The 12,899-nt window shown below is 58.1% G+C and overlaps 4 protein-coding genes across 4 annotated transcripts; 1 reads left to right on the forward strand and 3 right to left on the reverse strand.

Annotated features, from left to right (window-relative positions):
- Positions 1 to 2,855: 2,855 nt before the first annotated feature.
- On the reverse strand, positions 2,856 to 4,695 carry KRP23_9339 (Tyrosine-protein kinase Fyn; the record flags this gene model as incomplete). Its single annotated transcript, XM_067894883.1, has 2 exons — positions 2,856 to 2,876; positions 2,974 to 4,695. The coding sequence occupies 2 exons, from the start codon at positions 4,693 to 4,695 to the stop codon at positions 2,856 to 2,858; spliced, it is 1,743 nt and encodes a 580-aa protein (XP_067742517.1).
- Positions 4,696 to 5,861: 1,166 nt separating this feature from the next.
- KRP23_9340 (Mitochondrial dicarboxylate/tricarboxylate transporter DTC) lies at positions 5,862 to 6,779 on the forward strand (the record flags this gene model as incomplete). Its single annotated transcript, XM_067894885.1, has 1 exon — positions 5,862 to 6,779. The coding sequence occupies one exon, from the start codon at positions 5,862 to 5,864 to the stop codon at positions 6,777 to 6,779; it is 918 nt and encodes a 305-aa protein (XP_067742518.1).
- Positions 6,780 to 7,062: 283 nt separating this feature from the next.
- KRP23_9341 (Glutathione peroxidase-like peroxiredoxin 2) lies at positions 7,063 to 8,742 on the reverse strand (the record flags this gene model as incomplete). The annotated part of the gene is made up of 1 exon (XM_067894886.1): positions 7,063 to 8,742. One exon carries the CDS (start codon positions 8,740 to 8,742, stop codon positions 7,063 to 7,065), a length of 1,680 nt encoding a protein of 559 aa, XP_067742519.1.
- Positions 8,743 to 9,476: 734 nt separating this feature from the next.
- KRP23_9342 (putative phospholipid hydroperoxide glutathione peroxidase) lies at positions 9,477 to 11,216 on the reverse strand (the record flags this gene model as incomplete). The annotated part of the gene is made up of 1 exon (XM_067894887.1): positions 9,477 to 11,216. One exon carries the CDS (start codon positions 11,214 to 11,216, stop codon positions 9,477 to 9,479), a length of 1,740 nt encoding a protein of 579 aa, XP_067742520.1.
- Positions 11,217 to 12,899: the final 1,683 nt, after the last annotated feature.

A 12,899-nucleotide genomic window follows, 5' to 3' on the forward strand; every position in this document is an offset into this window, starting at 1 on the left:
TGGCCTCAAGTTCCTCTCTGCTGGAGTACCCCAACCAGTTCATGCTGTCGTTCGCGCTGGGTGTTGGGCTCCACGACATGGCATGCTCCGCGGCTTTGCCGGCAGGAATTCAAGAATGAGCTGCTGCAGCCTACTGTTATGAAGCGGCGCTCCATGGACGGTTCATGGCGACGCCTGAAAAATTCATCACCATTCGCATCTGAGCAGGCGGTCATGATCAAAGGAACCCCCGTGCCAAGGCACGGAGACTCGGTAACGTTGTTAGCGAATCCTACCACCAAGCCAAGCCCAAAACGCAATGGCTTCATCAACAAAGGCGATGGGTGCAGTTCATGCCAGCAGAGCGGAAACGCCTTTGCCGTTCGTCCGCGCGCGACAATCTCCGGCCGCAACGTGTCGTTGACCGCGGCCATCAGTTGCTGCTACTGCGGTCCGGCACGGCAGCGAGCTGCTGATGGAGTCGCGGGCTGCTTCGAGGCTACAGACAGCACTGGCAGCTTCGAGCCCAAGCGAGCGAGCAGTCAACTCAAGCCCGTCCCGTGCCGTGCCGTGCCGTTGCCGTCGCGAGCCAGGAAGTGACGTGCCTCGAGATGCGCGCGCTCACTGGAGCCCAGTCGCATACAAAATCGCTGCTTGAAGTTGGCCTCGCGGTTGTGTAACCGTTACACAGCGAGTCCCCTTTGCGCGAACGCGCCGCGAACCTTTTTCGAGACCCAAATCAGCGCTGGCGGATTTTCGAACGCCCTCGCAGCCGCGCGGGGCTGACACCGCCTGGAGCCAGAGGCCCACGCACGGAGAGCTCCGAGGCGGGCCGCGGGCCGAAGCGACCAGGTCGGCGCCGACGTGGCCGCGCATGCTCGCTCGCTGTCTTTGCCCTCCCGCAGCCGACCGCTCGAGACGATTGCTTGAGCAGCAGCAGCAGCGCCTGACCTGCTTGCTCGGCTGTCCGCCAGCGCTGAGCTCGCTCATTGCCCCACCGAGAGCTTCTCGCAGACGCAGCAAATGGTAGACGAAACATGGCTGGATAAGGTGACCCCAGGCCCATTCTATGAGCTGAAATCAGCGTGCGTTTGCTTTGGCGGGAAAGCAGTGGCGGCCCGCACTGACAGGGACGCCGACGCTGCGTGCGTCGCCGTCGGCGACTCGCCGATCCCGTGTTCGCTGCCCGGGAAGGTAGGCGGTAGTGCAGTAGTGCAGTAGTGCAGTGTCCCTCAGCAAGGCAGTCCTCCTAGCGGCGCTGCACGCGGGACCTGGGTGGAGACTTTGTTGTGGCGATCTTGGCTGTCAACCAATGGCCCATTTGCCTGTTCCATTTTCACATCTTCAACGAGCTCTTCGATATTGCTTTCGGTGTGTGGTTCCACGGTGCTCGAGGCCAGCCCCGGAGCCCAGCAGCTCAGGATGTAAGCAGACCACGAAGCTGTGTATATAACGACCACGGCGCAAGCGATGCCGTCGCCAGCCAACGGAACAGTTTCGTGTTCATAAGCGCTGGTGAAGTGTTCGCCTGCTTTCCTGCGACTTGCAGACTCGCAGTGGCAGCGCTGACTACGAGCAAGCAATTCGAGCAAGCAATTCGAGCAAGCGTGACTTGAGGCACCGACAGTCGCAGCTACTGTGCTGTGGCACAGCACAGTTTCCGCCGACACGGCTTCGAAAACATGCCTGCAAGTGTATACAGTACGATGGTGCCTGCAACGTATGGGGCAACGTCGCCTGGACGAGACGGACAGAAGCTTTGAGGAGGCTGATGGTTCTTCCAGAAGTGCGGCGCGGACCTTCTGGTGCAAGTCCTTCACTCTGCGCTTGATCTTCTGGTGCGTCGAGTATATAGCGTCTTGTTCATCCGCTGCCGCTGGCGCGGGTTCCTCTCGCGAGTCTCCCGCGACTTCAGATGGTCTGAGTCCAGCCAGAAGACGTCTTGGATGATGTTACCTTGGTCGCCATTCAGGACGATGCTGGTGACCAGGACCGGCGGCCGACTGATTGTGTGCACGGAGCCGTACATATCGTGCACTACATGCATTAGCAAGACCTGCTCGCTCTGTAGGAGAATCAGCCGCGCGAGAAGGTCTTCTGGTGCCCGCGCTGCGGTTACGTGTGCGACCGCATCTACTTGATGAGCGAGCGCATGCTGAGCCAGCAGGAATTACCGGTAGCTCGACGAGTCTGGCCTCTCATGCGGTGATGGGATTCATAATCTCACTGAGGCCCAACAAAGCCGAGGTGACAAATTATGGGCTGTTGCCACTAAGAAATTAATACACTGGAGCTCTTGCGAAGCAGTCGCTCTCCACGAGCACTGGCCAGCCAAGCGCCCACATCAGCGGCACTCGGACGTAGCTTCGGATTGCGCGACACACAGGCTGCAATGAGGTGTGTGATAGGCAGCGGGCAGTCCGGCGAGAGCTGGGGTCGAAGCCCGTCGTCGATAATGCGCCTCATCAAACGCAGAGGGTGCTGCACAAGTCGATCGGACATTGAAGCTGGGTCGTGATACGGCAAAGTGCACGTGTCCAGCTCGCTGAGAAGCACGCCGAGCGAGTAGATGTCGACCTTTTCCGTGTACTCCTCACCCAGCAGCAACTCGGGCGCGGTCCATGATAGCGTGCCAGCTGCAGCCGTCGCTGTCAGATTCGTCTCGTCATCGTTGCCGCTCCATTTCCGTCGGCTGATGCCAAAATCGCAAAGCTTGGCATCCAATGAAGAGGATAACAGTACGTTGCGTGACTTGACATCTCGATGCAGCACCTTGGGGGTCAACGCGTGCAAATATGCCAATGCACTGGTGACAGCTTGTGCAACAGCCAGCTTTTGCTTAGACCACGTAAAGTGACTCGAATGTGTCGAGTGAATCAAACCGCCGGCGGCTGCTCCTAGGCCACCAGCGAAAGAACCCGAGGACGTTGCCGCGGTGGCCGCAGCCTCGTCAACTTGAGGCAAGCCTCCGGACATCGATCTCGAGCGCCTTACGGCCGTGCTGCCAGAACTGATCGGAGCTGTGGACGCTGTATTGTTGGTGCGTTGTTGCGCCAGAAAATGCTGCAAGTCCCCGCCCTCCAAGTATTCCTGCACCATGATCACGTGCTCGAGTGTGTTCCAGGCTATACTGTTCAGTGTCACGATATGTGGGTGCTTTAGCTGTGCCATGAGATAGATCTCAGCCAGAAACATCTCCATCTCAGGCAGCAAACGGCGCTTCTCCGGCACCAACTGCTTAATCGCGACCTGTGAGTTGCTGTGGAGCGCGAGCCACACCTCACCAGTAGTGCCACGGGAAAGGGGCCGCAATAGCTGCAGCTCACTGATCGGAATACGTAGCCGCCGGATCCGGCGGTGCGATTCAAAGAGACGAAAGCTCCGAATTGCCATTTCATTGCGCCGCGCCGTCACCTCATCGGGAGTGGTCTCACCATCCGCCAATCCTTGTGCAGGAGCTTCTGTAAGAGGAGGAATTCGTGTGTTCGACGCCAACGGATCGAACGCAGATGCCGACAAGCCGATAGTGGCATCAAAGTGTTCAAAGGCTGCGGCATTCTGGGTTCCTTCGTCGTAGCTGAGGGACGCTTCCGATCCGTCAAGATCAGAGCCCCGGAACCTGCTGATTGACGCTCGAGAGCTGTACGCGCTGTCATCGCTGTCAAGACTGGACGAAGAGGAATACGAGGAGGATCGATGCTGCCGACTAGTTCCCGTCGTACGAGCACTGCGGGAGCGTCCCTTGCCTCTGCGCTTTGGCACCAAGAATGCTTCCACCGCTCCATTGTCAAAAAGATGCCGGTTCTCGCGCATGAACAAGTCGACTTCTCTGCGTGCTTCATCTCGTAACGCCGACTTGTATCGGTACACCGCGACCGTGCCAAAAATCACAAACGTGACGATACACAGCGGTACCAGCAGCCACGTCTTGTCCTGCTTGTGATCGGCCGCATACTTGGTCAGCCACGCGGATGCAATCTGGCCAGGTTCTGGCGTGCAGAATCTCGACTGGTTGACCAAGTTGTACGGCGCGCAGGGGATCACCATTGCCGGCGTGAGGGGGCACTGCGTGTAGGCCACCTCGTAGGCCGTCGTGTGCAGTGCGAAGATCAAGTTGGACGACCCGTCGTCGTCCATGTAGGCGTGGCGCTGCACTGTGACCTCCGGCAGCGTGTCGTCTTGTCCTCCGTCCCCCCAGACAGCAGCATAAGCTGGCGCCGACCTGTCGTCAGCTGCATCCACTGCACACTGCACCGCTCTCGAGAGCTGCGCGGCCCTGCAGCTCATGGCCCGATGGAACCTGGTCCCGTCCGGCAGCACGCAGTCTCGGAGCTTGCAGCCGGCGCGCGCGAATGCCTTGGGCGGCACCACCAGCTCAGCCATGGAGCGGCCGCAGCGCGTGTACACCTTGGCCAGCGCGTGCGAGGGCGTGAGCACATAGCCGGCGTCCCACAGGAAGGCGCGCTGCAATAGGCCCGGCAGGTCACCCCACGAGAGCGAATTGGTGCTGAGCTCCTGCTGCAGCTCGCGGGGCAGCGCGGAAGAACTCACGGCCGAGAGTTGCGACGTGGTGTCCAGCTCCGTGTAGAGCAGGTAGAACTGCTGCGCAAAGTCCGAGTGCAGGCCGGAGAACGAGAAGCCCGTCTCCACTGGCACGTCCACAGAGGACGCGGTCTGGAGAGTGCAGCAGAGCAGCAGCAATGCGAGCAGCGCCATGTCTTATTGCGGTCTGAATGTTGCGAGGAATAGAAGGCCGCGATTGGAGGAAAATCTGGTGCGTGTAGAGAGGTAAATTATTGCATGCTGTACACAGCTTCAATCTGCTCGCCACCTTTTTACAAGCGCGTTCGTGTGTTGGCTGCTGCTTTGTTGGTGGATGCTCGACCGGTAGCGGCGCGAGGACTTGAAATACAGCACGCCAATTCCAATATCGAGCCGGTCGGTATCAGGCACTGCACTGCGGTCCGCAGTGAGTGAGCAGCACGCCCGGCATTGCGGACCATCAAGCACAGAGCGGGCCGGTTGTACCAGGGTACATGGTAGCGCACAGTGTACAATCGTCGACTGGAGTGAATTGCAAACGTCCCCAACTTGCGTCGGAGTCCGACGCAATTTGGGGACGCTTCGGAGGACCAACCCTCGTTTGTCCTCCCAATCCCGGGCCGGCGATCTCGCTGCACTCGAGCAAGCAATCATCGGCGCGACCCGGGCAGCCCGGCGCTGCACCTCCCAATCAAGCTCGCAGCTCGCTAAAGAGCGGCAGTCCTCACTTTTTTCTGCTGCAGCGCCCCAAGCAGCACCGCAATTCGCACCCGAGCGCCACGAATTGACACTGAGCTACAGCGCCAGCTTCCCATCTCGTCGGAATGCTCTGCTGCTGCTGTTGGTCTGTTGGTCGCATTCGTCGCTCGATTTTTTCGCCGTTCATGCGCCGCAGCAAAGAGCGGAGGCTGTAGTTTTCTCATCCGGGTGCCTGTCGCGCCGTCGAGGTGCGGCGAGGCAAAGAGCACGCCACGAGCGGAGGCAAATCGATCTAGCGAGTGAAAACAAAGACTCGGAGCGCCGGACTCGAAGTACACTCAGCGACCAATCTCGCAAACAAATTTCCCTGGACCTCTAATAAGGTATGTGTGTCGCGCACACAGCGTACGTTTCCTCTCAGAGTCTAGCTAAACCGCAAGGTGAGAAATGATACCCTGTGCAAGGCGGTCCGAAGTCCTCCGTTCTGCTTGGTGGTGAGCCATGTGTTTCACACCCCGATGTGCACATACAAAGCGCGAGTGTGCCCTACGCCTGCGCAATCCTCTGATCCACTCAAAGCCGCTGACGTCGTAGGCCACTCCATTCCCGAATCGTCCTCGCGTCGCGCACTGTTCCTCGTTATGTCGACCACCAAGTCCCCTATCGCGCTGGCCGCCCAGCCTTACATCTGCGGCGGCTCCTCCGCTGTGTTCGCCGCCGTGGCCATCCACCCCATCGACCTGGTCAAGGTGCACCTGCAGCTGGCGGGCCAGACGGGCTCCAACGTCACGGGTATGGGCGTGGCCCGCTCCGTCGTGGCCAAGGAGGGTGTCAGCGGCCTGTACGCGGGTCTCTCAGCCGCCGTGGCCCGCCAGATGGTCTACGGCACGGCGCGCCTCGGCATGCACCGCGCCTTCTCGGACAAGATGATTGCGCGCCGCGTGGCCAACGGCGAGAGTGCGTCGCTGCCTCTGGCCATCAAGTCGGCGTCGGCCATCGTGACGGGCGGCATCGCGGCCACGCTCGGCTGCCCCATGGACGTGGCGCTCGTGCGCATGCAGGCCGACACGCTGGCCAAGGCCGGCGAGAAGCGCGGCTACAAGAACGTCTTCGACGCCATCGTCAAGATCGCCGGCTCGGAGGGCGTATCCACACTGTGGCGCGGCAGCATCCCCCTCGTGGCCCGTGGCGCGGCCATGAACCTCGGCATGATGGCCTCGTACGACCAGGCCAAGGAGATGATCGCGGCCAAGTACGGCCACGGCTTCGCCACCAACATGGGCGCCAGCGCCGTGTCCGGCTTCGCCTGCGCCTTCACGTCGCTGCCCTTCGACTTGGTCAAGTCGCGCCTCATGAACATGAAGGTGGACCCCGCCACGGGCAAGAACCCATACTCGGGCGTGACGGACTGCTTTAAGCAGATCATCACCAAGGAGGGACCCTCCAAGCTCTGGCGTGGATACTGGACCTACTACACGCGCTGCGCGCCCAACGCCATGATCGTGCTGCTGGTCGTGGAGCAGCTCAACTCCGCGTACAAGAAGGCGTTCCTCGACTAGAGCGCCCAGTTAGAGTCTTCCGAGCCTTTCAAGCACGTTGGCAGCGATTTCAACGGGCGGAATGGAACGCTCGGCTCCGATAGATTTTTTTGCACAGCGCGCCTTTCATTGGAGACGAGGTCTGTTGCAACGACCTGGTGATTACCTCGCTTGAGTGGGCTAGCATTTTGTATCCTGGATCGCAGCGCAGCAAGCAAGAGACGCGAATGTGCGGGTATTAAATAACATGTTATTGCATCTTCCACCCCCAAAACGAGATTCTGCGATCAATTCAGGTCGATTTTCACAACGTCGGCGTTGGATTCGCCTTCAGCAGACGTTGGATATCCGTTTCCAGGCTGCTGGGCATTGCGTAGGGGCCATAGCGCTTGACTGGTCGACCGTCACGACCTACAAGGAACTTGACGAAGTTGTCTTCGATGAAGGAGTTCGCCGCGGATTCAGTCGCCCCCGTCAGTTGCGTCTTGCAGAAGAGTAGCGCTTCGCGTGCGTTCGGGCCGTTCACGTCGCGCGTGGCAAGCACCGGGAAGCTCACTCCAAACGTTTGTTGCAAATGTGCACCGAGCTCTTCGTCGTTGGAGAACTCGGCGTCGCCAAACTGCGCACTGGGGAATGCCACCACCTTCAATCCAGACTCGTACTTCGCCACCAACTCCACAAGCTCCGTAAACTGCTCGACGTTGTTGGCACCAGAATCACTGGGCACATTTGTCAACAACGCTACATGACCACGCAAGTCCGACATCCAAAAGGTTTTGCCGCTCGCGTCCGTGTCACGCAACGAGTACAGCGAAGCTGACGAGGCTGCACACGAGAGAATGCCGGGGTGAGTCTCCAGGAATGCTGCACCGGCATCCCGCAGGGCTAATAGCCATTGTTCCTGCTCGGGCTTGCTGCGCAAAACCAGGATCTCGACCGTGTCGTGGTTTTCATTGTTGCTACCGTCACGACGACCATCGCTGCCGCCGCCGCAAATCTTCAGGGCATAACCAGGAGTATCGTCACCGCTGGACGAGTAATACTCCACAGTTGCTGAGGAGAGAGCCACACGCACAAGTTCCCGCCGCGCTACGTCGGTCTCAAACAACACGAGCGAATGGTGCTTCGTTTTGTTCACAACTGCATAGCAGCGTCTTGCTTTTGAAGCAAACCCGAGCAGAGTTCGCATGTGAGACTGACTAAAGCGACGAAGCACAAACCCAGCACGAGTCGCTCCGTCCGTCACTGCCCAGACCGAGAGAGCGCTCCCAGGTTGTCGCGATTCCTTTGGATCCGTTGGAGATTCTGGTGGGTCTACAAGTTGGACAATGGCACCTCGAAGGGAGCTGGTCGAGCGGTTATTGATGGTGGCGGAGGCTAATGCATTGGGCGTCGGGACAACTGCGTTGGCTCCGGGTGCCACGAGCTCGTAGTAAGCGTCATCTTCGATGAATATCTCTCCGATCGGCTCATCATTGGCTTCCGGTGCCTCGTGCACCGGTGACAAGAATCCACTGAGCACAAGCCCTTCTGCAAGTTGCTGCGCGTCCAAGAGCGAGTTGTTCGCTGCGTGGGATAGCACGAGGTACCCCAAAATGGACTTCAGAAGCTTGCGGCCTTGCACGAAGGTTCCAAACCCAGCCTTGGCCAAGTGGACCGGATGTTGCCACCAATGTTTCCGCTGCTCAAACACACGCTGACGCACTTTAGGCGCGAGCAAGTACGTAGCGACCATGTCCGACTGCGCCTTGAACTCCGATCGGAGCAACTGGAAACGCTGCAGTCGACGAAACACTCGCCCTTCCACTGCCACTGCGGAGGGCGGACGCGAGGCATCAGCTTCCGCTGGTGCAGACGCAGACGCAACCGAAGAGGACGGCATTGCAGTCACGAAAAATGGCTCGCTTTCGAGTCGCTCGCGCTCCATCCGCTCCGTTTCTCGGGCGCTCTGAGCGAGGGCGGCCATCGTCTGCGCGGCACTCATACCGTGGCAAGTTGACAGTGAGTGCATCATTTGTACGGCAATGTTAACGGGTGCTCCCTTTCGCACTTGAACGTCGTACAGTTAGGAGAGAGAGAGAGGGCAGACTGATCTATTTGGTCTTATTGACGACTAGAGGTCTGATAGTTCCTAAGCCTGGTTAGCGACGCCGGTGCCTGACGCAGGTCCGGTGGTTGTACGTGACTCGTCACCTGTGGTGACCTCTCTTTGGGCCGGTGCTCCAGCATTCGCTGGCAGATTAGCAGCCTGGTCCCTTGCACTTGTTTCTCTGGGTTTCTCCGTTCACGTTTGCCGATCGCTCGCAGTTGACGCATTGCTGCAACGTCGTACAGTTAGGGAATTCCATCACCAAACGAAGTTGAAGTTGGACCATCACTCTGACTGATTGACCTTGACCCCAAACGTACAAGATCTCCATCTTGAAGCTCCCATCGTCACCCACGAAGGTCACGTCAAACGTCACAACGTGAAACCTTTGACTTGCGTATCACCAAACGTTCGTTAATTCATAGCACTCGAGGCGCCCCAGTCAACCACTCTACATGAATACACTTTTCACACGTAGGATAACACCAACGAAAAACCTGCAATCTCGAGTTTGCTATTACAAAAAGTACCAATAAAAATCGATGAGTAAGCTACGCCTCGGTGCAGCAAGAGATAACGTGCCAACGAATCCTCTGGCGCCGATGGGTTAGGCGAGCGAGTCTCGCCACTTAGGGCGCCGTCACAGCCACCTTCACCTCCTCCGTGCTCACAGCCTCCTCCTTAGACGGCACCTCCTCCTCGGACGTAGTCACCTCTTCCTTTTTGTCGGTCGTCACCTCCTCGGTCGAGGCAGGGGCCTCCTCTTCCTTCTTCTCAGTTGGCACCTCCTCCTTCTTCTCCGTCGCCGTCTCCTCTTCTGACTTGACAGGCTCCGCTTCCTCCTTCGCCTCTTCCTCCGTCTTCTCCGGTTCAGGCGCCTTCGCCAGCAGCTCCTTAATGTCCTCCTCGAACGACAACGGGAGGTCCGTCGGGGCGTAACGCTTGAAGGGCTGACCGTTGCGGTCCACTAGGAACTTGGTGAAGTTCCACTTGACGAAGTTACCGAACGAACCAGGCAGCTTCGCCTTCAGGTACGTGAACACCGGGCGTGCGTTCGAGCCATTGACGTCGTGCTTCTCGAAGAACGGGAACGTCACGTTGTACTGCTTCACGAACTCCAGGATCTCCTCGTGGGTACCAGGCTCCTGACTCTTGAACTGGTTGCACGGGAAAGCCAGCACCACCAGACCTTCCTCCTGGTACTTCTCGTACAACTGCTGCAGCTCCGGGTAGTTGGTCGGCGTCAGGCCGCACTTGCTGGACACATTCACCACCAGCACCACCTTGCCCTTGTACTCCTCCATGCTCACTTCCTTCTTGTCCATGTCAAAGTCCTTGAGCTCGTAGAAAGTCTTGGCCTCCTCCGCGGCCAGGTTGTACACCTCGCGGTACTGCACGCCGACGTTCAGCAGCGTGTTGAGGAAAGCCTCCTGGGCCTCCTTCGTTACCAGGTTCAGCAGCTCGAACTTGTCGCCGTACACGAGCTTCACGCCGTACTGGAAGTGGGCGTTGTCGAATTGCACGAAGCCATCGGTGGCAGCATACTCGGCCAAGACTACACGAGCCACATCGGACTCGAAGAAATAGATCTTGTTGGTCTTCTCGTTGGCCACGACGTACACGTCCTTGCCCTGCGTAAAGGCCGAGAACACGCCGGCCTTACGCTTCAGCTGCGACGCAAAGATGGCGCCATCCACGACGCTCCACACAGTCGTGTCCTTGGACTCCGTGATGGCCTCCAAGAGCGGTACGAATAGCTCGCTGTCCGTCACGTACTCCTTGGGGGCTTCGGCCAGGTAGTTCTTGACACGGTCCTTGTACGACGTGATGAAGCCCGAGAGCACGAGCGCCTCAACGACCTCCTTGGCACGCAGACGGTACGGCGAGGGCTCCACCTTCTTCTCCGCCTTTTTCTCCTTCTTCTTGTCTTCCTTGGGGGCTTCTTCCACCTTTGGGGCCTCCTCCTTGGCAGCCTCGGTCTCCTCTTTAGGAGCTTCTTCCTCAGACTTGGGAGCTTCTTCCTCAGACTTGGGAGCCTCTTCCTCAGACTTGGGGGCCTCTTCCTCGGCCTTAGGAGCCTCCTCCTCGGCCTTCTCCTCCGTGGCGGCCTCTTCCTCCTTCTTTTCGGGTTCGGCCTCCGTCTTCTCCTCCTCCTCGGGCGTCAGCCACTTCTCGAGGAAGTCCACGAGCTCCTTGCCGCGCGCGCTCTGTGGCACCTTAGCGAGTGCCGAGTGGTGCGCCGTGAACACCTCGGCCTTCTTCTCCGTCAGCAGCGTCTTCGCCTCCGCCGTCTGCTCGCGCAGATCCTCTGCGAGCGCGTTGTACGCGGCCAGTCGGGCAAACACGCGGCCTTGGACGGGTTCAGCCATGCTTCTGATGCTTCTTCTTCTTCTTCTTCGACGTACGCGCTTGCTGGCAAGTTTGCGAATGAATGCCTTCTCCGGAGGGCGCCCACTCGCAGCTGGTAGTTTTGGCTTCAACAACATTGGTATACAGTATACACTGTATACTTTCGCAACCCATCATTATGAGCGCAAAACGGGCGAGTATAACATGGTACAGACAATCCTCTCGGTCGTGATATCCTGAGTAGTGATACCCTCCACGGAGAGATATGGGGAGGGCTCCCGATGACCGTCACCATACAAGCACGAGTCAAATATACCTCTACCCTCTAGTTACTGGTTTGTGATACAAAACACGTCATTATCACTATTCAAAGGTGCTTAACTATTGCTAAGGTCCATTTGGTGCAGGACGTCCGAAGAAGTCGAGCATCGACTTTTGCTGCTTGTGGCCTTGTCTACACGCAAGCTCCTCTCTAAATACTCGCTGCATCGCTCGAAGCCCGATAACGTCCCTTGAACGGACCCCCATCGCACCGGCGGTAACGAAAAGTTGTGCTATCCATTGAAGACGCTCCTTCAGCTCCTCTGTGGACAGGTTTTCGGGCGTTGGATAGGTTGAAGAAGTGCTTTCTTCTTCTTCGTCCTCGATACCGCCATCACCGACATCTTGACCGCACCCATTCTCGCGCTCTGAAGACTCGACCCGGCAGAAATCTTCGTCCGTTGGTTCATCCGCGAGGATGTTCTCGTCCGGTGGGTTCAGCAGCTCTTCAACCGACATCGGATTCGAGGGGTGGAGACGCGTCAGCATCTCTGCCAGCTCGTTCACGATGTCATCCTCCACGCCCGGCTCGGCGTACTCGCACGTGTAGTAGTCAAGCAAGCCAGTCTTCTTCCAGCAGTTACTGAAGACGCTGGGAAGCAGGGCGTTCCAGCTCTCGATGCTCCACAGTACTGCCTGCTGTACGTCGACGCTGTAGAGCTGTTAAGTTCAAATGTACCAATTTTACGGCACATTTCTGCCTTGTAATAACTCCAGCGAGTGATAATGTGGTGGTTCCCGACGCTATCACAAAGGAGAGGATTGTCTGTAGAGGTATCTTGCGCCTGATCCGATGCCTAATTGGTATGGATTATGCACAAAGTACGAAAATAGAATCGTATGCAATCTACGGGATGAATACAATAAAAAAGGGTATATATCAAATCTGACAGGAGAGGTACCTGTGACAAGTGCAGCCATGTTGCATAACCAGAGGTCGTCACGACCTTCACTTTTTGACCAGTGATTCATCACTCGAGGCACGCGTGCATGTTGCACTGCGCTGATGATGTTGGCGTCCGCGCTCATGTTCTTCGCGTTGCGTGTGTGAGCCTGCCTTGCAAAAGGCTGAGGGTGCTGCTGCCAGACAGCTTATATAAAGGTTCGGTGCCGATGAGGCCAAGCGTGACGTCGCGATGCCTCGCTGCGTCTTCTCTTTCACCTCCGATTTTTGTGCAGCAGGTCCCGCGCCGACATATCGCGGACAAACGTTTGTTTGGTGGATACCAGCGCCCGCCGTGAGATCGTACAACTCGGACCTCTTTCGCCTTGGCGCCGCACTGCTGCAGCGCTCAATTTGTCCAGGCCTGCAAGCGCGCTCGGAGCTGGAATTGCCTCCTTGGTTGAAGTGACGAGTACTGCTCTGGCCAATCAGCGGCGCT

The sequence above is a fragment of the Phytophthora ramorum genome (genome assembly GCF_020800215.1).
Source record: "Phytophthora ramorum isolate Pr-102 chromosome Unknown Phyram_PR-102_s0008, whole genome shotgun sequence".
Classification (NCBI taxonomy): Eukaryota; Oomycota; class Peronosporomycetes; order Peronosporales; family Peronosporaceae; genus Phytophthora; species Phytophthora ramorum.